Below are 22,455 nucleotides of genomic sequence, written 5' to 3'. Positions count from 1 at the left end.
CTCATGTCGGAATAGGATCCATCGATCCTTTTACGTCTGTCACTACGCCCAACACTCGCGAGTTTGAAGCTCGTCACAGTCATTCAATCCTTGAATCCTACTCGGAATACCACAGACAAGGTTTAGAGTTTCCGGATTCTCAAGAATGCTGCCAATGAATTCTAGCTTATACCACGAAGATTCTGATTAAGGAATCCAAGAGATACCCATTCAATCGAAGGTAGAACGGGAGTGATTGTCAGGCACGCGTTCATAGATTGAGAATGGTGATGAGTGTCACGGATCATCACATTCATCATATTGAAGTGCGAATGAACATCTTAGATAGAAACAAGCGTGTTTGAATAGAAAACAGAAATAATTGCATTAATTCATCGAGACACAGCAGAGCTCCTCACCCCCAACAATGGAGTTTAGAGACTCATGCCGTCAAAGAGTACAAAGTTTAGATCTAAAAATGTCATGAGGTCCAAAATGAATCTCTAAAAGTTGTTTAAATACTAAACTAGTAACCTAGGTTTACAGAAAATGAGTAAACTAAGATAGATAGTGCAGAAATCCATTTTTGGGGCCCACTTGGTGTGTGCTGGGGCTGAGACTTGAGCTTTACACGTGCCTAGGCTATTTCCAGAGTTAAACGCCAGGTTGTAACCTGTTTCTGGCATTTAACTCCAACTTGTAACCTGTTTCTGGCGTTTAACGCCAGAATGCAACATGAAACTGGCGTTGAATGCCAGTTTACGTCATTTATCCTTGAGCAAAGTATGGACTATTATATATTTCTGGAAAGCCCTGGATGTCTACTTTCCAACGCAATTGAGAGCGTGCCATTTGAACTTCTGTAGCTCCAGAAAATCCATTTCGAGTGAAGGGAGGTCAGAATCCAACAGCATCTGCAGTCCTTTTTCAGCCTAAATCAGATTTTTGCTCAGCTCCCTCAATTTCAGCCAGAAAATACCTGAAATCACAGAAGAACACACAAGCTTATAGTAAAGTCCAGAAATATGAATTTTGCCTAGAAACTAATAAAAATATACTAAAAACTAACTAAAACATACTAAAAACTACATGAAATTACCCTCAAAAAGCGTATAAAATATCCGCTCATCACAACACCAAACTTAAACTGTTGCTTGTCCCCAAGCAACTAGACAAATAAAATAGGATGAAAAGAAATCAAGAAGCAATAATATCTCAGAGTTTTAAGTGAAGCTCAGATTCTAATCAAATGAGCGGGACTGGTAGCTTTTTGCTTCCAAACAGTTTTGGCATTTCACTTTATCCTTTGAAATTTAGAATGATTGGCATCCATAGGAACTCAGAATTTAGATAGTATTATTGATTCTCCTAGTTTAGTATGTTGATTCTTGAACACAGCTATTTTATGAGTCTTGGCCGTGGCCCTAAGCACTTTGTTTTCCAGTATTACCACCGGATACATAAATGCCACAGACACATAACTGGATGAACCTTTTTAGATTGACTTAGCTTTGCTAAAGTCCCCAATTAGAGGTGTCCAGAGTTCTTAAGCACACTCTGTTTTTGCTTTGGACCTCGACTTTAACTGCTCAGTCTCAAGTTTTCACTTGACACCTTCACGCCACAAGCACATGGTTAGGGACAGCTTAGTTTAGCTGCTTAGGCCAGGATTTTATTCCTTTTAGACCTTCCTATCCATTAATGCTCAAAGCCTTGGATCCTTTTTACCCTTTCCTTTTGGTTTTAAGGGCTACTGGCTTTTTCTACTGCTACTTCTTCTTCTCTCTTTTTTTTCTCTTTTTTTTGCTGCTTTTTCTTGCTTCAAGAATCAATTTCATGATTTTTCAAATCATCAATAACATTTCTCTTGTTCATCATTCTTTCAGGAGCCAACAATTTTAACATTCATAAAATTCAATATAAAAAATATGCACTGTTCACGCATTCATTCAGAAGACAAAAAGCATTGCCACCACATATAGATAATTAGAATTTTCCTTATTAAGAACTCGAAAAAAAATATTGCCTCCTTATAATAAAAATCTGCTATTTTATTCATGTTTGATGATGATGAGAAAAATAAATTATAGCTTAATTGGAGATAAAATCATAATAGAGATACTAATTACTACTACTCATATATAACTTCTAAGGTAAATTTCTAATAAGAACAATTATCACAGAGTTAAGGCTAAGATTAGAACTCAACAACCTTGAATTTGGGAGGTGGATGCCTCTTTAGTCTGTGGAGTGCTTGGCCCTTCAAGAGATAGTTTCTGGCACTTCAATTCCTTCAGTTCACGCCCTTGCTCTTCTTGTTCTCTAAGCAGTTTGTAGAGCATGCTATTTTGATTTTGCTGTTCTTCCTTCAGTTGATCCACAGCTTCTTGCAACTTGGTGACAGATGCTTCTAGGCGCTCCCAGTATTCAATTTGAGGGATTTCTGGGAGGAACTCCTGTGCTCTCCTCTTGATGGGTTTGTCCTGCACTTGTTGTCCTTCCATAGACTTTTTGGTGATTGGTAGCTCAACTGGGATGTACTCATCTACTCCCATTTTTATACCAACATCTTTACATAACAGAAAGACCAAGCTCGGATAAGCCAATCTGGCATCTTTGGAGTTCTTGTTTGCAATCTTGTAAAGCTCACAAGCAATTAGCTGATGAACTTCCACTTCTTTTTCCAGCATAATGCAATGAATCATCATTGCTCTTCTGATGGTGACCTCAGAGCGGTTGCTAGTGGGCAATATAGAGCGCCCAATGAAGTCCAGCCAGCCTCTAGTGACTGGTTTGAGATCTCCTCTTTTGAGTTGGTTCGGGGCACCCTTTGTGTTGGTTGTCCATTTAGCTCCAGGGAGACATATGTCCTCTAGGATCTTGTCCAAGTTCAGGTTTGATCTCATCATTCTCCTATTAAAGGAGTCTGGGTTATCTTGCAGTTGAGGCAGCTTGAAGATCTCCCTTATTTTGTCAGGGTGGGTGTGAACAATCTTCCCTCTGACCAGAGTTCTATAGTCATAGAATACGGTTCTCGCTATTCTCTGCCTGTCCGTCTGCCACAGATTTGCATAGAATTCCTGAACCATGTTTCTTCCCACCTTTGTTTCAGGATTAGCTAGGACTTCCCAGCTCTTGTTTCGAATTTGCTCTTGGATCTCCAGATATTCGTCTTCTTTCAGATCGAATTTAACTTCCGGGATCACTGACCTTAGACCCATTATTTTGTAGTAATGGTTTGAATGTTCTTTGGTTAAGAACTTCCCTTGATTCCAAAGTGGTTTTGGAATATTCTCTTTCTTGCCTCTTGAGTTGGTTTGTTTTCCCTTAGGAGCCATGATCTTAGTGGGTATTGGCTTAGTGATCACGGATAAACACACCAAACTTAGAGGTTTGCTTGTTCTCAAGCAAAAGAAAAGAAAGGAGAGGGATATGAGGAGAGCCAAGTCCGAATTGTGGAGGTGGGGGGGAGGCCAAACCAACATTTAAAGGGAAGGGGGTGGGTTTCGAAAATTGTTTGAAAAAGATATGATAGAAAAAGTGATTTGGAAAAGATAAGTATGATAGGAAAAGATGTAATTTAAAATTGAAAAGATATGAAAGATATTTGAAAAAGATAAATCTGAATTTTGAAAAAGATGTTGTGAAGATTTGAAAAAGATATTGATGAGTTGAAAAGATTTTAGAAGGAAAGGAGATAGAATTGTTTTGAAAAAGATATGAAAATAATTTGAAGAGGATAAAAAAGGGTTTATGAATTAAGATACATTTGATATCTTTTGAAAAAGGATTTGAAAAATTAGGATTTGTAACATGTTTGTGCAAGAAATCATGAATTGAAACATAAAAAATGGAAAAAATTTTGGATTGAAAACGAAATTGCCTACTCACCACAATCCTGGCGTTAAACGCCCAACTGCTGCATGTTTTGGGCGTTTAACACCCACTTGGCGCTTGGTCTGGGCGTTTAACGCCCAGCTGTTGCTTCCAGCTGGCGTTAAACGCCAGAAACTCCTTTGTCACTAGGCGTTTTTCTGAACGCCCAGGATGCTGTAAATCTGGCGTTAAACGCCCAGAAGCTGCTTCTTTCTGGCGTTTAACACCCAGATGGCTATCTCTACTGGCGTTTTCTTGCCAGTGAGCTCCTTTTTCTGTTTTGTGCTCTGAATCCTTCTGTAGCCCTGTGAACTTATGCAATTGATTCTTTACCTTGTTAATATTGAACTTATATGCTTTTAAAAATAAATAAAATGAAGAATAGAATAAAATAAAATAACAGAAAGAGTTTTGCTAATGGCTGGGTTGCCTCCCAACAAGCGCTTCTTTATTGTCTTTAGCTGGACCTTGCTGAGCTTTTTAATCTAGCTTCAGCCTTGAGTATTCCTGCTCAATATTGCCTTCAAGATAATGTTTGATTCTCTGTCAATTAACAATGAACTTCTTATTAGAATCAGTGTCTTGGAGCTCCACATAGCCATATGGTGACACACTTGTAATCACATATGGTCCCCTCCACCGGGATTTCAGTTTCCCAGAGAATAGCCTGAGCCTAGAGTTAAACAGCAGAACCTTTTGTCCTGGTTCAAAGACTCTAGATGACAACTTTCTGTCATGCCACCTTTTTGCTTTCTCTTTGTAAAGCTTGGCATTTTCGAAAGCAGTGAGTCTGAATTCCTCTAGCTCATTCAGCTGGAGCAATCTTTTTTCTCCAGCTAATTTGGCATCAAAGTTTAGGAATCTGGTTGCCCAGTAGGCTATGTATTCCAGTTCCACGGGCAGATGACAGGCCTTACCATACACAAGCTGGTATGGAGAGGTCCCTATAGGAGTCTTGAATGATGTTCTGTAGGCCCACAGAGCATCATCCAAGCTTCTTGCCCAATCCTTTCTATGGGTACTTACAGTCCGTTCCAGGATTCTTTTCAGTTCTCTGTTAGAGACTTCAGCTTGCCCATTTGTCTGTGGATGATATGGAGTTGCCACTTTGTGGCTAATTCCATACCGGACCATGGCAGAGTAAAGCTGTTTGTTGCAGAAGTGGGTGCCCCCATCACTGATTAGCACTCTAGGGACACCAAATCTGCTGAAGATATGTTTCTGGAGGAACTTCAGCACTGTCTTAGTATCATTAGTGGGTGTGGCAACAGCCTCTACCCATTTGGATACATAGTCAACTGCCACCAAAATATAAGTGTTTGAGTATGATGGTGGGAAAGGCCCCATGAAGTCAATACCCCATACATCAAACAACTCAATCTCCAAGATCCCTTGTTGAGGCATGGCGTAACCATGAGGCAGATTGCCAGCTCGCTGGCAACTGTCACAGTTACGTACAAACTCTTGGGAATCTTTATAAAGGATAGGCCAGTAGAAACCACATTGGAGAACCTTGGTGGTTGTTCGCTCACCTCCGAAATGACCTCCATATTGGGACCCATGGCAATGCCATAAGATCTTCTGTGCGTCTTCTCTAGGCACACACCTACGGATTATTCCTTCTGTACATCTCTTAAAGAGATAAGGTTCATCCCACAAGTAGTACTTTGCATCAGTAATTAATTTTTTCTTTTGTTGCCTGCTGTACTCCTTGGGTATGAACCTTGCGGCTTTATAGTTTGCTATGTCTGCAAACCATGGTGTTTCCTGAATGGCGAACAAATTCTCATCCGGAAAAGTTTCAGAGATCTCAATAGGGGGAAAGAACGCCCCTTCTACTGGTTCTATTCGGGACAGGTGATCAGCCACTTGGTTTTTTGTCCCTTTTCTGTCTCTTATTTCTATATCAAACTCTTGCAGAAGCAACACCCATCTTATGAGCCTGAGTTTTGAATCTTGCTTTGTAAGTAGATATTTAAGAGCAGCATGGTCAGTGTACACAATCACTTTTGATCCTACTAAGTATGATCTAAACTTGTCAATTGCATAAACCACTACAAGCAATTCTTTTTCTGTGGTTGTGTAATTTTTCTGGGTGCCATTTAAAACACGGCTAGCATAATAAATGACATGCAGAAGCTTGTCATGCCTCTGCCCCAATACTACACCAATGGCATGATCACTGGCATCACACATCAATTCAAATGGTAATGTCCAGTCTGGTGCAGAAATAACTGGTGCTGTGACCAGCTTAGCTTTCAGAGTTTCAAACACCTGCAGACACTCTGTGTCAAACACAAATGGTGTGTCAGCAGCTAGCAGATTGCTCAGAGGTTTTTCAATTTTTGAAAAATCTTTTATAAACCTCCTATAGAATCCTGCATGCCCCAGAAAGCTTCTGATTGCCTTAACATTAGCAGGTGGTGGTAATTTTTCAATTACTTCCACTTTAGCTTGATCCACCTCTATCCCCTTGTTTGAAATTTTATGCCCAAGGACAATCCCTTCAGTCACCATAAAGTGACATTTTTTCCAATTCAAAACCGGATTAGTCTCTTGGCATCGTTTCAGGACTAGTGTCAGGTGATCAAGACAGGAGCTGAATGAGTCTCCATATACTGAGAAGTCATCTATGAAGACTTCTAGAAAATTTTCCACCATATCAGAGAAAATAGAGAGCATGTATCTCTGAAAGGTTGCAAGTGCATTACACAGCCCAAATGGCATCATTCTGTAGGCAAATACTCCAGATGGACATGTAAATGCAGTTTTCTCTTGATCCTGGGGATCTACTGCAATTTGGTTGTAACCTGAATAGCCATCCAAAAAGCAGTAAAAATCATGACCTGCTAGTCTCTCTAGCATCTGGTTTATGAATGGTAAAGGAAAATGATCCTTTCTGGTGGTTGTATTGAACCTTCTGTAGTCAATACACATGCGCCACCCTGTAACTGTTCTTGTAGGAACTAGTTCATTTTTTCATTATGAACCACTGTCATGCCTCCCTTTTTGAGGACAACTTGAACAGGGCTCACCCAGGGGCTATCAGAAATAGGATAAATAATCCCAGCCTCCAGTAACTTGGTGACCTCTTTCTGCACTACTTCCTTCATGGCTGGATTTAACCGCCTCTGTGGTTGAACCACTGACTTAGCATCATCCTCCAATAGGATCTTGTGCATGCATCTAGCTAGGCTTATGCCCTTAAGGTCACTTATGGACCACCCAAGAGCTGTCTTGTGTGTCCTTAGCACTTGAAGTAGTGCTTTCTCTTTCTGTGAATTCAAAGCAGAGCTTATGATTACTGGAAAAGTGTCACCTTCTCCCAGAAATGCATATTTTAGGGATGGTGGTAATGGTTTGAGCTCGGGTTTAGGAGGTTTTTCCTCTTCCTGAGGAGTTTCCAGAGGCTCTTTCAATTCCTCTGAATCCTCCAGATCAGGCTGAACATCTTTAAAGATATCTTCTAGCTCTGATTCGAGACTTTCATCCATGTTGATCTCCTCTACTAAAGAGTCAATAAGATCAACTTTCATGCAGTATTTTGGTGTGTCTGGATGCTGCATGGCTTTGACAGCATTCAACTTAAACTCATCCTTATTGACTCTCAGGGTTACTTCCCCCTTTTGGACATCAATGAGAGTTCATCCAGTTGCTAGGAAGGGTCTTCCTAGAATGAGAGTAGCACTCTTGTGCTCCTCCATTTCCAGCACTACAAAGTCAGTGGGGAAGGCGAATGGCCCCACCCTGACAATCATGTCTTCAATCACGCCTGATGGGTATTTAATGGAGCCATCAGCAAGTTGGAGACATATCCGGGTTGGTTTGACTTCTTCAGTTAAACCAAGCTTTCTGATAGTGGATGCAGGTATTAGATTGATACTTGCCCCAAGATCACATAAAGCTGTCTTAGTGCAATCACCCTCTAATATGCATGGTATCATAAAGCTCCCGAGATCTTTAAGCTTTTCTGGGAAGCACTGCATTCTTCAGTGAGGAGAACTCTTTCAGTTTCTCTCCAATCCTTCTTATGACTCAAGATCTCTTTCATGAACTTGGCATAAGAAGGTATTTGCTCAAGTGCCTCTGCAAACGGAATCTTTATTTCAAGAGTCCTGAGATAGTCTGCAAAGCGAGCAAATTGCTTATCCTGCTCCTCTTGGTGGAATTTTTGAGGATAAGGCATCTTGGCTTTGTAGTCCTCAACCTTGGTTGCTGCAGGTTTATTTCCTACAGAGGTGGTTGGGAAAGCCTTTTTAGAGGGGTTGTTATCAGCACTTGTGTGTGTCTGATCCCTCATTGGCGTTTGAATGCCAGGGGTGGAAGCTGGATTGGCGTTGGACGCCAACTCCTTACCTGTTCATGGCGTTTGAACGCCAGAATTGAGCTTCCTTTGGGCGTTTAACGCCAACTCCTTGCTTGTTTGTGGCATTTGAACGCCAGAACTGAGCATGGGTTGGGCGTTTAATGCCAGCTCTCCATCCTTTTCTGGCGTTTGAGTGCCAGAATCATTCCTCTCTGGGCTCTTACTATCCTTAGAGGGATTCTGGATGATATTTTGCTCATCCTCTGTCAGTTGTTCTTTCCTTGGCTTTCTACTGTTCTGAAGTGAGATATTTAATGTTTTTCCACTTCTTAATTGGACTGCCTGGCACTCTTCTGTTATCTGCCTTGATAACTGCTGTTTTGTCTGATTCAATTGTGCCTCTATATTTTTATTAGCATTTTTAGTGTCTTGTAGCATCTTCTTGAATTCTGCTAGCTGTTTTATTAGAAAGCACAATTGTTGATTGAGTTCAGCAACTTGTTCTGGAGGACCAAGTTTAGTAGACACTGCTTTGGCTTCTTCTTTTATGGAGGACTCACTGCTTATGTACAGATGCTGATTTCTGGCAACTATATCAATAAGCTCTTGAGAAGAGATTGGAGATGCCAAATTTTGTATTATTGTTGATGAAGCTAGAGATGAATCTAAAAAGGAGCAAATGGCCATTGTTTTGAGATTTGTTACTCTAGATGATTTTGTTAAAGAGAGATTTTTTTATCTTGTGCATGTCACTGATACTTGTGCAACAACTTTAAAGAAAGAATTGATTTCTGTCCTTTCTCATTATAATCTCCAAGTTGAAAATATTAGGGGTCAAGGGTATGATGGTGCTAGCAACATGCGGGGTGAGTCGAATGGTTTGCAAGCTTTGTTTCTTAAAGATTCTCCACAAGCATACTATGTGCATTGTTTTGCTCATAGGTTACAATTAGCATTGGTGTCAGCTTCAAGAGAGGTACTTCAAATACATGAATTTTTTACTCGATTAAACTCTATTGTTACTATCGTTAGAGCTTCTTCAAAAAGACATGATCAATTACAAGAAACTCAAGCAATTGAAAATGCAAACTTGGTTGCTCAAAATGAATTAGAAATAGGCAAAGGTGCGAATCAAATAAGCACTTTACAAAGAGTTGGGGATACTCGATGGAGCTCTCACTTTAATTCTATTTGCAGTTTGGTAAAAATGTTTACTGCTACCAATATTGTTCTCAATAATATCATTGAAGACAGGGGCGGAGCTAGGCTAACTATTTAGGGGGGCGGTGTTATATTTTATATTACTATTTCTATTGATAAAATTAAAAAAAATAAATATATAATCTCAATCAAAGTAAGACAATAATATATAAAAATTACCACTTACAGTTTTGTATCATGAAAAGGCTATTCGACGTTTTTTTCTATTTTCAAAATCATCTATAATTGAATTTGTGTCGAAAATAGCTGCTAATTCTTTTTCTATATAGATGACCAAATTGTCTGCAAGAAATTCATCAGCCATCTTACTTCGGAGTCTTGTCTTAACAATTTTCATTGCTGAAAAAGCTCTTTCTGTTGTTGCTGTAGACACTGGTAGAGTCAAAACAAGACGTATTAATCTATCAACCATGTGATAAGTTCTTGATTTTTCCGTTTCGTGCAACTTGTTGCACAATTCAAAAAGTGTACCAATGCCTTTCGAATGATTTGGTATATCATGCTGATAATGTTGCAACTGAGATTTCAAAATATTTAGCTCATTAGAAGGAAAGTCAAGGGGATAAAACTTCTCTGCCAACTTGCTGATTTCTTCAATATTAAATGATTTGAAAATGTCCTTAGGATCCAAAGCACAACTCAAAGTCAAAAGCTCTATTGTTTGCTCATTAAATCTACTATTCAACTCTTGTATTTGAGAGTCAATTGTTGCCAATAATACATATATTCGATAGTGATGCTCAACTGTCACACTTGATTGACGAGATCGACCTCTTCCAAAAACATATTGTGCACTCATATTAGGGACTTCAATTTCATGCCCCCCCTTAATTCCTAAAAAAAATCCAGCCCAATAGCCCATTCCCTATCCCTTTTTTAATTTCCCAATCCCTATCCCTTTTTTTTAATTCTCAACGTACAATCATTCCCTAATCCCCATCCCCTTTTTTTATTTTCCAGCATACAACCAGTCTCTCCCTCTTCCCCTTCCCGCCTTGGCTTTCCAAAATTTCAGGTAACAACTTTTTCTATTCTTCTTCTTTATCTCTTTAATCTTCTTATCTTTTACAGTTTTACCTCTTTGACTCTTATTTTTTTGTTTTTTGCAGATTAAAAAAAAGATAGTAGTTTAACAAGTGATTTTTCACTCTTCTTTCTCAAAAAAGGTTCTATTTTTATTCTTTTTTATATATTTAGTTATTTACTTAATTAGTTAATTTATTATTATTTGTTAATTAAGTTTATGTTATTATATGTTAGTTTGTATATTTAGTTTTTTTATTAGTTAACTATTTAATTATAATTTTATATTATTTATACTAGGATGTTAGTATTATTGTTCTGAATTTTAATATTTTATTTCATATTGAAATATAATTTTTATATTTTATAAAGATTTAGACTGTAATTTACACTTTTTGCTAAATATATTTTTAATTATAGGAACTTATTTGGCCATTTGAATTATGAGTAAGTTCAAAACCATTGATACATTTTTTAAAAGAAAAGATCAAGAGAATGAAGATGCTTCTACTATTACTACTCCAATACTTGAGGGGTCATCAAATTTCATTACTTTAAGTTCTTCATTGAATAGCTCAAAGCGTCCACGACTTCTTCCAAATCAACTGGATGTTTTTCGTTTGGAAAGAGATCCTGAAATGCGACCAATGATTTGGAAGTTTCCTCCAAATAAAAGAGATGAAATCCGTCGGGCTTATATTAAAGTTGGGCCAAATCAACCAATTCTTGATAATTATCTATTTTCTGGTAATAAAAGTCATCGTAGCTTTCAAGCTTCATGGTTTAAATTGTTTTCATCTTGGTTAGAATATTTTATAGAAGATGATGCTATATATTATTTTCTGTGCTTTCTTTTTGCTAAGGAACCTTCAATCAATACGGGTTCAAATGCTTTTATTGAGAATAGTTTCAGGACTTGGAAAAAGTAAATAATGGAAAAGAATATGCTCTTTTGAATCACATTGGCAAAGGTCTTAACTCATTCCATCATAAGGCGCTGAAATCATGTGATGATTTGATGAAACAATCACAACATATTGACAGACTTCTTCATAAGCAAACATCAGAAGAGATTGAAAAGAATCGAATTCGACTAGGAGCATCTATAGATTGCATTATATGGTTGACATTTCAAGGTTGTGCATACAGAGGACATGATGAAAGCCAAAGTTCAAGCAACAGAGGTAACTTTTTGGAAATGTTGAAATTTTTGGGATCTTACAATGAAAGAGTGAAAAAGAATGTTTTGGAAAATGCTCCAAAAAATGCTAAGTATACTTCAAATGATGTCCAAAAAGAAATTCTACATATTCTTGCTACTAAGGTGAGAAATTCAATTAGAGAAGAGATTGGAGATGCCAAATTTTGTATTATTGTTGATGAAGCTAGAGATAAATCTAAAAAGGAGAAAATGGCCATTGTTTTGAGATTTGTTACTCTAGATGGTTTTGTTAAAGTGAGATTTTTTGATCTTGTGCATGTCACTGATACTTGTGCAACAACTTTAAAGAAAGAATTGATTTCTGTCCTTTCTCATTATAATCTCCAAGTTGAAAATATTAGGGATCAAGGGTATGATGGTGCTAGCAACATGCGGGTGAGTGGAATGGTTTACAAGTTTTGTTTCTTAAAGATTCTCCACAAGCATACTATGTGCATTGTTTTGCTCATAGGTTACAATTAGCATTGGTGGCAGCTTCAAGAGAGGTACTTCAAATTTATGAATTTTTTACTCAATTAAACTCTATTGTCACTATTGTTAGTGCTTCTTCAAAAAGACATGATCAATTACAAGAAGCTCAAGCAATTGAAAATGCAAACTTGGTTGCTCAAAATGAATTAGAAACAAGCAAATGTGCGAATCAAATAAGCACTTTACAAAGAGTTGGGGATAATCGATGGAGCTCTCACTTTAATTCTATTTGCAGTTTGATAAAAATGTTTACTGCTACCAATATTGTTCTCAATAATATCATTGAAGACGGGACAACTTATGCACAAAGAGGTGAGGCTTATGGTGTTAGTAAAATATTATTGTCATTTGAATTTGTTTTCACTTTGCACTTGTTGAAAGAGATTTGGGAATCACTAATGTCCTTTGCCAAGCACTGCAACAACAATCTCAAGATATTCTTAATGCAATGCCTATTGTTTCTACATCAAAGTTACTTCTTCAACAATTAAGAGATGGTGGATGGTGCAATTTTCTTGCAAATGTTAAAGATTTTTGTGAAAAACATGAAATTGAAGTCCCTAATATGAGTGCACAATATGTTTTTGGAAGAGGTCGATCTCGTCAACCAAGTGTGACAGTTGAGCATCATTATCGAATAGATGTATTCTTGGCAATAATTGACTCTCAAATACAAGAGTTGAATAGTAGATTTAATGAGCAAACAATAGAACTTTTGACTTTGAGTTGTGCTTTGGATCCTAAGGACAATTTCAAATCATTTAATATTGAAGAAATCAGCAAGTTAGCAGAGAAGTTTTATCCCCTTGACTTTTCTTCTAATGAGCTAAATATTTTGAAATCTCAGTTGCAACATTATCAGCATGATATACCAAATCATTTGAAAGGCATTGGTACACTTTCTGAATTGTGCAACAAGTTGCAAGAAACGGGAAAATCAAGAACTTATCACATGGTTGATAGATTAATACGTCTTGTTTTGACTCTACCAGTGTCTACAGCAACAACAGAAAAAGCTTTTTCAGCAATGAAAATTGTTAAGACAAGACTCTGAAGTAAGATGGCTGATGAATTTCTTGCAAACAATTTGGTCATCTATATAGAAAAAGAATTAGCAGCTATTTTCGACTTAAATGATTATATATTTTATCTTATTTTTTAAATATTAATATTTATTTAATAATAAAAATAATAAATTTTGATGATTTTTTAATTTTTCTCAATTATAAAAAATGATTTCTTAAACTCAATTGAAGAGTAGCTTAGGCTTATTGAGCCGCTATTAAAAATAAATACGGATCTTTATTGTGAAACCCCGTTGGACTTGTCATTTCATATTCCTAGCTAGCGCAGTGGTGAGCTTGGCTACCCCGTTGGACTCGTCATTTCATATCGCTCAACACTTAAACAGTGGCTGCGCGCCATTGTCCAGCTACGACGGGGACGATGACGGCAGAGATGGTTAGGGTTCGCGTAGTGTTTGAGGAGGGCCACATGCTGAGCAAGTCGAAGAAGAAAGAAGGACTGAAGCGCTGCTGGCTCCTCCTTAAACCCCAATACAAGACCATCTCCGATCTCTCCTCTCATCTCCAAAACGCGTTCAAGCTCCATCGCACTTGCCCTAACGGCATCACTCTCTATGTAATGTTTTCACTCTGGGGACACCACTCTCTATTCTCTCCTTAGTATAAACCCCTTGTTGGTGATAAATGTGTTTTGTGATCAAGGGTGTAAGTAATGTTTATTTTTGTTAATTGAGTGGTTGAATTATGCTCACATTTATGTTGGCAAAATAAAGATTTGTATGGCTGGTTTAGATTCTATTACAGTTTGATTATGAATTTTTGTTTTCAAAGAGATTTAAAATGAACTGAATTTGCAACTTTCAAAGTTGTGGCTCTGTTTAGGACATGCAAACTGGAATTTGATCATGTTATAACCTAGAGAATGTGTTGTAGAAGTTTTTACCGAAGCTACTTTACTTTGATGACTATCGATTTATGATTTATCTTTGGTTTTTTATTTTTTATTTTTAAATGCAGATGGATGGTTTTGTTTTACCACCTTTTGAGTCGACTAGTATTTTGAAGGATAAGGACATTATCTGGTGAGTTTGTTCTTGATTTTTTCCTAACCCTTTATATTTTTTCTTTGTATTTTTTCATTGCTTTGTAATATTTGTTGTTCCATATGTACATGATAGTGTGAAAAGAAAAGGGAGCATGTTAATTGATAAGCCTGATACACCTATATCTGCACATAATGGGCATCAATCCATAGAGCTTGCAAAGCTTCTTGCAATTGAGGGGCCTCAAGATAAGGAGGCTGGAAGACATGAAACTGATTCGGAGGAGGATGGCAGCGGCCAATTTGGTGATACAATTTATGCAGAACCTGAAATAGATGGCAATGTAATCTCAAAGAAGAGAAAAGCATCAAAGAAGCTCAAGAGCCCGAGGTCTATTTCCGTTATCCAAAATTTTTTCATTTTTATTCATACAAGCAGTATCCAAAATAGATAAGTAAGAGCTAAATAATTCTTTACAAGATATTTTCTTCAAGTTGTAATTGAAATTTGTATGCATTGATTCTGAAACGATGACTTAATTCCATTGTTTCTTTCTCTTCAGTCAGAAGAAGATGAAGTTGTCTTCGCCAGATAAGTTGACAGTCACTGAGGTTCATGAGGAGGAAAAAGAAAATGGAACCCCCACTCATAACAAATTGAGTCTTTCCAAGAAGGAGAATGACAAGTCATCTAATTTATCTAGTCAGAAAAAGAAGTCTAAAAACCTTAAATCTCATAAACAGAGTAATGACAAAAGTGAGCCTATGCATGATGAGAAAAGGTGCATTTTCATTCCAAATTTATCTAGTTAATCAAATATTTAACTGGTTCTTGTGTTTTTTTAGGTCATTGGAGATATTTATGTCGGATTCTGGTTTATTTGTCTAGAGCCCCTTCTTTAAGCCAATTTTGAAACCATCTTCCTATGATGAATGTCTCTGTTTCCATCATATTGGAACTATGATTTTTCTGCTCATTTTTATTTCTACGTTATATAGGTTACCTCAACCTCAAGGTGATGGTGGAAGTGGCACTAAGAAGGTACTTACTTATTTCCACGGTTTCAAATTCAGATGCATTGTTTTGTTCCATTGTTAAGACGGATAGGTTTTTGCACTGGTTTGACGAGATGACTCTTGCACATTTGGACAATAGTTATACCTTGCACATCATTGATAGGGCTAATTTGTTTTATTCTTTTTGTTTTTTAAAAAAGAAAAAAAATTCCTTAGGCAATATAACAGCATGTCTTTTATTATTAATTCAAGGAATTATACTGTAGCCATTGTAGATTATTTGGTGTGTAATTATTTAGGAATCTCCCATGTTCATGGATTTCCTCTCCATATACTAATTTATTAATTTTTTCTTTTTATTGTTCGATATTCTGCCGGCCCATCCTGATAAGAGAGAGGGGATAGGAGGAAACTTTATATTAATTTTCACTTTCTCTTAACTCGTTTTGGGTCAGACGCCTAGCAGAAGTGCTCGACGAAAGAAAGCTAAGAGAAAATGGCTAAGGGAACAACTAAAATCAGAGAAGGAGAAGGTAATCTGATCTCGTGATGTTAATGCAGATCTTATTTACTTTTTACATGCAAATAGGAAATGGATTCGTCTTAATTTGAATTGTGTGTGGGAATTCACTTTAGTCCGTAGACCAAGTCTAGTTAGTAAGATAAGCTTCGTAGTTCTTAGTGTTCGGGAATTGGCATCATATGTCAGTTTAGTTGGAGGTCTCTTGTCATATTTGATATTTGCACATGTATTTAGTCTTTCTTTCTGAAAGAAATTATTCTGTTCAAATTTTCAGCTGCATCAGAGTCCAGCAGTTGAGAAAGATGTTCAGAAATTGCCTGCCAAAAATAATATCCGCAGTGTCGCTAATGCACCACAATCTGATGAAGAAAGTGAAGCAGAGGATGACATTGTTCCTGTTGAAATCAGACCAGGGCACATTCGCTTTCAGTCACTTAAGAAAGGTTTTGATGCTGTCTTCCTTCTCCAAAGATATTTTCATAAAGGAGCAGGTGTTTCTTTTTGCATTAGAATTGCTTCACGATCTGACATATGCTTATTATATGATCTGTTTGATGCAGATCAGGAAGCACCACAGAATCAGATCCCAGTGGTTTGTTCAATTTTCCTCGATAAGACTTGCTGGTTTTGCTCTGTGTTTTTACCTAACACGAGTCAATATCAATATGTGAAAAGATATATTTAAGTTTGCACAAAATCCATGTTATAGACAATGTTTGCATTTGAACTTCATTTGCTTTATCTATTTGGGTATCTAGACTGTAGTTTTTGATGGAGGTCCATAAATGTCCACTCAAAACTGGCTTGAGATTAATTAAGGGTACAAAATTTCTCAAATAGTTTTTTCTTTGCTTCTAGTTCCTATATTAGGTGTGTTGGATACTCCAGTGTGTTGTATACTCCCTATCTTTTAGCCACTGAATTCGGAACTCCAATCTCCCTTTCCACCCCAACTCATGTTCATATCCTAGTACCAAACTACTTAGTCCCAGCTTTAAGTCCCTTGTTGTTTAGGTATCAGGAGATGTGCTGCAATATATTACAGTATTTTGTATTTTATTGATGTGTATACATTATCTGGATGTTTCAGGAAACAAGTCAGTGGAATGGAATTACCAGCAAGAAGAAGGGTCAGAAATGGGGTAAAGAGAGCACCTGGCCTCATAAACAGGATGCATATGCACATTCCAGCCAAGATTATCATACTGTTCAGAATGTTGAAAAGAAACATGCGTCCAAGGCTATCGATTTTGACAAGCTTACACCATATACAAGCTTGCCCAAGGTTTGTTTCTGTTCTTGCTAGTGTGCGATGTTGTCTTGCTAAGCACCTGAGAAAATTAAGCACCAGCATTGGGATGTGGGTCCTTTAAGCTATTTCTAATTATGCCATTCAAAAGTTCAATTTCCTTATTCCACTTTTGTGCTTTTGTTCAGTAAATTCTGTTGTTTTGTCCTCTTGTTGTGCTATTAAGTTGCTTTTCACATGCTGCAGGAAGGTGATGTCATTGCATATCGATTAATTGAATTGTCATCATCTTGGACACCCGAGCTTTCTTCCTTCAGAGTAGGTGTCAACACTGCATTTGGACTATTTATACAAAACCTTACTGTTGGAAGCTTAATATATGATGCATTTATGTCCTCTAGGTTGGGCGCATAACAAAGTACAATGCTAAATCAAACAGAGTTTCTCTGGAACCAGTTTCAGAATATCCATTTGAGTTTAAGAAGAAAATAGATGACGATGCATCTTCTGTACAGTTTGATCCATCTCCTTATGGAGAAGATGGTTCTCTAGAGGTGAAGTTCTTTAGTATGGTCTTTTTGTTTTTCTTTCATATATACACACACACACACACTCTTTTTGTTTTGGGCCAAAAAACCCGACATTTTTCTTCCTTATTCAATTTATAGTTATGAGTAGTTGGTTATTTTTTTTTTATCAACCACATTAATCACTACTTAAACTTTTCTCAGTTACTTAATAGTCTCTCTCCTTTATTTTTTCTTTACTTGAATATTATTTTCTATTTTCGTGTATTGAAATAACTTATAAGTGATTAAAAACCTTAATAATAATTATCAATAAATTTAAGTAATATTGTCAAAAGTTTTGTAATATATAGTTAAGTAATGTTAATTCACATGTTTAATAATACTTGAAATCATAAGGATCCACATTTTTACCAAACTATTGGAGATGCCTGGTTTATTTGAATGTTATATGTTGATCAAACTATATATACAAAGAAAACTAGTCTAAAGAAATATTGCACCATTTGGAGGATGAATATGTTGCGGCCCATGTATACATTTAATTTTATTCTTGTTCATGGCATGACATAAAACCTAGAAAATGAGTGATTAAAAATCTTGTCAACAGCTGCTTCTGCTACTTATTTGAATGAAAATGACCAATCATTTTCTTCTACAGATAGATTATTTATCACTTGCTGAAGTTCGTATGGTTAGTCATGGCAACAACTTGAATTCATCAGCCATAGCTGTTTCTAATAATGATTGGGATCATCTTACAAAACCATCTAATGGTAGCATTAACAAAAAATGTTCGGGTGATCAAACTGCTGTGGGAAGCTCTGAACCGGTGAACGGAGGTCATACCTCTGCTAAAGGTAATGTCCACTGATGAACTTTTGGTGTATAGAAATATAAAAAGATTTTTGAATTCTTGATTAACTAAAGTTAGCTTGTGCTATCTTTACAGAAAATGGAGCAGTAAATGTGTGGGATGAAATTAACGAGGCATTAACAGCAAAGAAGACGAAACTGTCACAGGCAAATTGCTGGCGCAAAGAAGAAAGTTCAAGCTCACAGTCATGGTCCCAAAGAGCCTTGAGATGCAGTGCACTAGGTCCAACAATGGCGCTGCTAAGATCCCAGAATGGACTTAATTAACAGCCTACATCTCGGCCGATTTTCTGCGGGGCTGGCGTCGGATTTCTATGGAGATACATTTTTTTTTTTGGTATATATGGACAACTTTTCTACATTACCATCTACAACACTGTTGCATGTCCGGTTTTCTGCATTATGATGGGGATGAATTTTGAACGCTTAATCTTTTAATCCGTCTTTTGGATGTTAATACATGCAATCCTCCTGAAAAAGCAGCAGAAAATTGAATCAACTGCTCAATTTCTAAGGTACCTCATTTTTAAAACGAGGGAAAATAAAAAGGAAGAACAGTTAAAATTTTAACCATATATAAAATACTAACACATAAAATTGTTGGCAAATCAAGTTTTATTTATTTATTGGAATAGGTTTGGCTGTAAATAATCAAATGAAAATAATGGTTCTAAAGCTTAATCTCTGTTTATTAGCAGAAGCAATGAACAAACAAGGATCTTAAGTTTTGACCACAATTTATCTATATCAACAAAGTTTGCATAAATTCAATGTTTTCCCTTTTTGTTCTATAGAGTGATAAGACAAGATGATGGGTTTTGGCGGGTTTTGAACGAGTTGATGAAGATGATTCATGCTATCACTGGTTAAATGAATTAAAATAAACAAGATCTTCAGAATGAGTAATTGCTTAAGATTCAGCTATATTGAATAATTTATAGAAATTTACATGCTCAAGATTCAGCTATATTGAATAATTTATAGAAATTTACACAGGATGAAAGTGAAGTCGCCAATCCGTTAGTCTCTCTCACAAATCTCACTGAGGTTTAACATCTGAATTTATGGTATCAGCATTTGATGTTACACAATCAGAGTGTTTGCAACTATAATCGTCCTTCACATTATCAATTTATCATCTAAGTCAGGCAAAGAAAAGGACTGTGATCTTACCAGGTTCTTGTGGAGCTGAGATGATTCGTTAATGGACGATAGCAGCACCCGAGGCGGCGGATTACTCCCCCGACGCTCTGCTATTGAGAGGGAGGATCCTTTCATCTGGAAATAGGAGCTCGCCCCTCCCAAACCATCGTTAGCCAAGAATGTTTCCGGCGTTGAGGAGACTTCTTTGTGAAGTAACGAGGAGCTCTCGGCAAAAGGCGCGTCTTCGGTTGATTCCATGCCAGAAGGTGATGGCTGCCTAGATGACACAAATGACAAATCAGACCAATTCCCTGAGGAAGGTGAAAATGTGAAAGAGCTTGCATAATCGGAGCTTGAAGGCGAAAGCGTTGGCGATTTGTTCCACGGAAAAGGATTCGAAGCAACACCAGAAATAGATAACAGTGATGAGTCCGCGGCTTTAGGAGTATCCTCCACTACTATTGCGTCTGAATTGTTATTATTATTCAAATAACATTTAAAGGAATGATTAGATGACGGTGACAAAGGCTCAATCTCAGAGTTTGGCTTCTCTTCTTCACCGTCTTCGATATTCACACATTTGGGAGAACTAAGCAACTCTCTCATGACTCCTGTAGCAAGCTTCTGCCTCAGTATTCCCCATCCGTGCTCCTTCGCCGGCACACAAGTCTCCGATCCTGCACTGTCGGCAACTGCCTTGTAAAAGATCTCAAAATCCAAATCATATGCCCCAACTTTTCTTGCACCAATATCGGCTGCCTTGCCAATTTCCACCCCTTCTTTCTCCGAATCACCCGAAGACAGAGCAATCCAAAACTGAGGTGTTTCCTCACCTTCATGGATCGTCAAAATGGGTCCCTTAGCCCTCTCATACCGGACTACCTGAAGCGCCGCGCCTCGCGCGTTCGAGGACATCATCGGGCTGCAGTTTTTGCCAATCCAAATGTAGATTGTAGAGGGAACATGGACAACGAAAGACCCACGAGAATCGAGCGCTTTCGCGCCCGGCTGATTAACCGTCTTTGGTACCAAATGAAGAGGATCATATGGCGAATGAGGCGCCATTCGGTACATCCTTTGAATAGAATTGGGGCTAGCAGGCAGAGCGTGGACCCTTTTTTGACACTGAAGAAGCTGACATGCAAAACCCATGTTTGGATTTGTCACTCCCCTTGCATTCTTGACATACTGGAAAGCATCTTCAAAGCTTTGTCCCTCCCTCCACATGAGGTAGGCAATGACGAGAGAGGACGACCGCGAAACGCCTTGACAGCAATGGACGAGGACGCGGCCGCCCTGCTCTCGAACATCTTCAAAATAGTCAAACACATCATAGAGAATACTTGTTATATCCTCCGAAGGACTGTCCTGCAACCAGAGTGTTTTGTAAACAAAGTCGCTTTTGAAATACTCCGCGCAAACGAAACCAACGCAGTTCAGCACATGAGTGATTCCATTCTGCCTAAGGAGCTCATGGTTCTTGGCAACCGTGTCGCTTCCTAAGTATATATGCTCCGCGATTCTAGAACATTCTTTGTCATAGAAGGCCAGTTTGTCTCTCTTGAACTGAAACTCTTTGGTGGGTTGACTGGAGTCCAACTGTCTTATAGACCCTCTTGGTGTCTGGGGAACTGGCCAAACGCCAAGATCGTCGGATCCTGCGCTTGGCCATTCCTCGACGCTGGGCTTTCTTATGGAAAGAGGCTGAAGAGGTGGCAAAAATGGCCTTGGCTTTGTGTTTGGTGGTTGTGGTGGTGCCTTGTGGCGGCTGCTCGGAGACCTATCCGTCCATGAAACCGAACGGGAATAGGTTCTCCGAGCAAGAGTGCCGCTACCAGAGGGCTTGTTTATTTTTCCTTCTTCTCCTAACATCTCCAAAAGGGTATACTACTAACTACTAACTATTATATATGCTATCTTGGTGACAAAAGATAGAAACTTGATTCACACTCATGAATGAATTTCCACAGAATAGAATACGAGAGAGAAAAAGAAACTAGGAAAATGGTGGGTGTTTCAAAATCATGGTAAAATGGTAGGTAGTTGCAGTTTTTGAGTCTACAACCTTGTGTTCCATATTTCCCACCTAAACCCCTTGACTATGTCTCTATCTCTGAGGAGGCAACTACCCCGATAAACCATTGGTGATTATATATAGACCCATTCTGTAGTCTATTTTTGTCTATATTTTGACGTCTAATTTTTATTTAGTTTATTCTTTATAATAAATTTTAAATATTTATATTGACAATTAGATACTAAATTTTTAAATTTTATGACAACTATATATATATATATATGGATAATATAATAGTAATGGGATCACGTAACGACGTGTTTGGTATGTTAGATTATTCTATAGCGGTTATGTGTATAACTTGACTGGTTGAGCTTCGACATGTCTCCCTTGTGGACCACCAAGTTATAAAATTTGCATCTTCTTCCATCGCCACCCTTTTTTGACCCTTTGCTATATTGTATGTGTTTTTCGTATGCTTATTTTAATGTATATTCTTTCTTATTATAATATCCTTAGTCACAGCCATCCTTTCTTTGACCACAACAGAAACGGCAACATCTTTTACATGTTCCACATGACAGAAACTTTCTTAGCTGTATATGTAATACTACAATGGAACTTGGAAATGTGACAATAGTAAAAAATAATAAATAATAATTCGGCAACTAAGCCAATATTGAAATTAAAACATTTTCGTTAAACTAAAAATCAGCTACAAAGTAATTATTATGTATTTTTTATATTTATATATTTTTTTCAACTAACTAATTAAATTTTTAGAATAATCAAATAGACCAATAATTAAACATTTACAATAATAAAATAAGTTTTTTGTTATGAAATATCAGATTCATATTCCGCATGACAGTAGTTAATTTTTAGTGCATATAGCATAATTAATTAAATTATTAGTTAACAAACAAACAAAGTAGTAC

General features: G+C 37.3%; 2 protein-coding genes across 3 annotated transcripts; one reads left to right on the top strand and one right to left on the bottom strand.

Moving 5' to 3' along the window:
• LOC107622597 (coilin) lies at positions 13,391 to 18,816 on the top strand. 2 transcript variants are annotated; one of them, XM_016324557.2, is made up of 13 exons: positions 13,391 to 13,739; positions 14,141 to 14,205; positions 14,302 to 14,556; positions 14,729 to 14,947; positions 15,165 to 15,207; positions 15,638 to 15,715; positions 15,980 to 16,148; positions 16,266 to 16,297; positions 16,796 to 16,990; positions 17,201 to 17,272; positions 17,356 to 17,508; positions 18,143 to 18,341; positions 18,434 to 18,816. In XM_016324557.2, exons 1-13 carry the CDS (start codon positions 13,545 to 13,547, stop codon positions 18,622 to 18,624), a joined length of 1,866 nt encoding a protein of 621 aa, XP_016180043.1. In that variant the 5' UTR covers positions 13,391 to 13,544; the 3' UTR covers positions 18,625 to 18,816. The 2 variants fall into 2 exon arrangements, with proteins under 2 accessions (XP_016180043.1, XP_016180042.1); XM_016324556.2 differs by having other exon boundaries at positions 15,980 to 16,297.
• LOC107622598 (protein-tyrosine-phosphatase MKP1) lies at positions 17,991 to 21,640 on the bottom strand. Its single transcript, XM_016324558.2, has 2 exons — positions 19,531 to 21,640; positions 17,991 to 18,828 (listed from the first exon to the last, which is right to left on the bottom strand). The coding sequence occupies exons 1-2, from the start codon at positions 21,370 to 21,372 to the stop codon at positions 18,811 to 18,813; spliced, it is 1,860 nt and encodes a 619-aa protein (XP_016180044.1). The 5' UTR covers positions 21,373 to 21,640; the 3' UTR covers positions 17,991 to 18,810.

The sequence above is a fragment of the Arachis ipaensis genome, chromosome B10 (assembly GCF_000816755.2).
Source record: "Arachis ipaensis cultivar K30076 chromosome B10, Araip1.1, whole genome shotgun sequence".
Classification (NCBI taxonomy): domain Eukaryota; kingdom Viridiplantae; phylum Streptophyta; class Magnoliopsida; order Fabales; family Fabaceae; genus Arachis; species Arachis ipaensis.
The sequence above is the reverse complement of the archived record's forward strand: the minus strand, read 5'-3'. Positions and strand labels throughout refer to the sequence as shown.

Bases quoted from the DNA above. Each gene is read 5' to 3' on its own strand.
- LOC107622597 (XM_016324556.2), top strand. From the start codon at position 13,545: ATGACGGCAGAGATGGTTAGGGTTCGCGTAGTGTTTGAGGAGGGCCAC. The intron at 15,716-15,979 runs GTAATCTGATCT...TCAAATTTTCAG, and splicing joins TAAAATCAGAGAAGGAGAAG to CTGCATCAGAGTCCAGCAGT. The intron at 17,509-18,142 runs GTGAAGTTCTTT...TTTCTTCTACAG, and splicing joins GAGAAGATGGTTCTCTAGAG to ATAGATTATTTATCACTTGC.
- LOC107622598 (XM_016324558.2), bottom strand. From the start codon at position 21,372: ATGTTAGGAGAAGAAGGAAAAATAAACAAGCCCTCTGGTAGCGGCACT.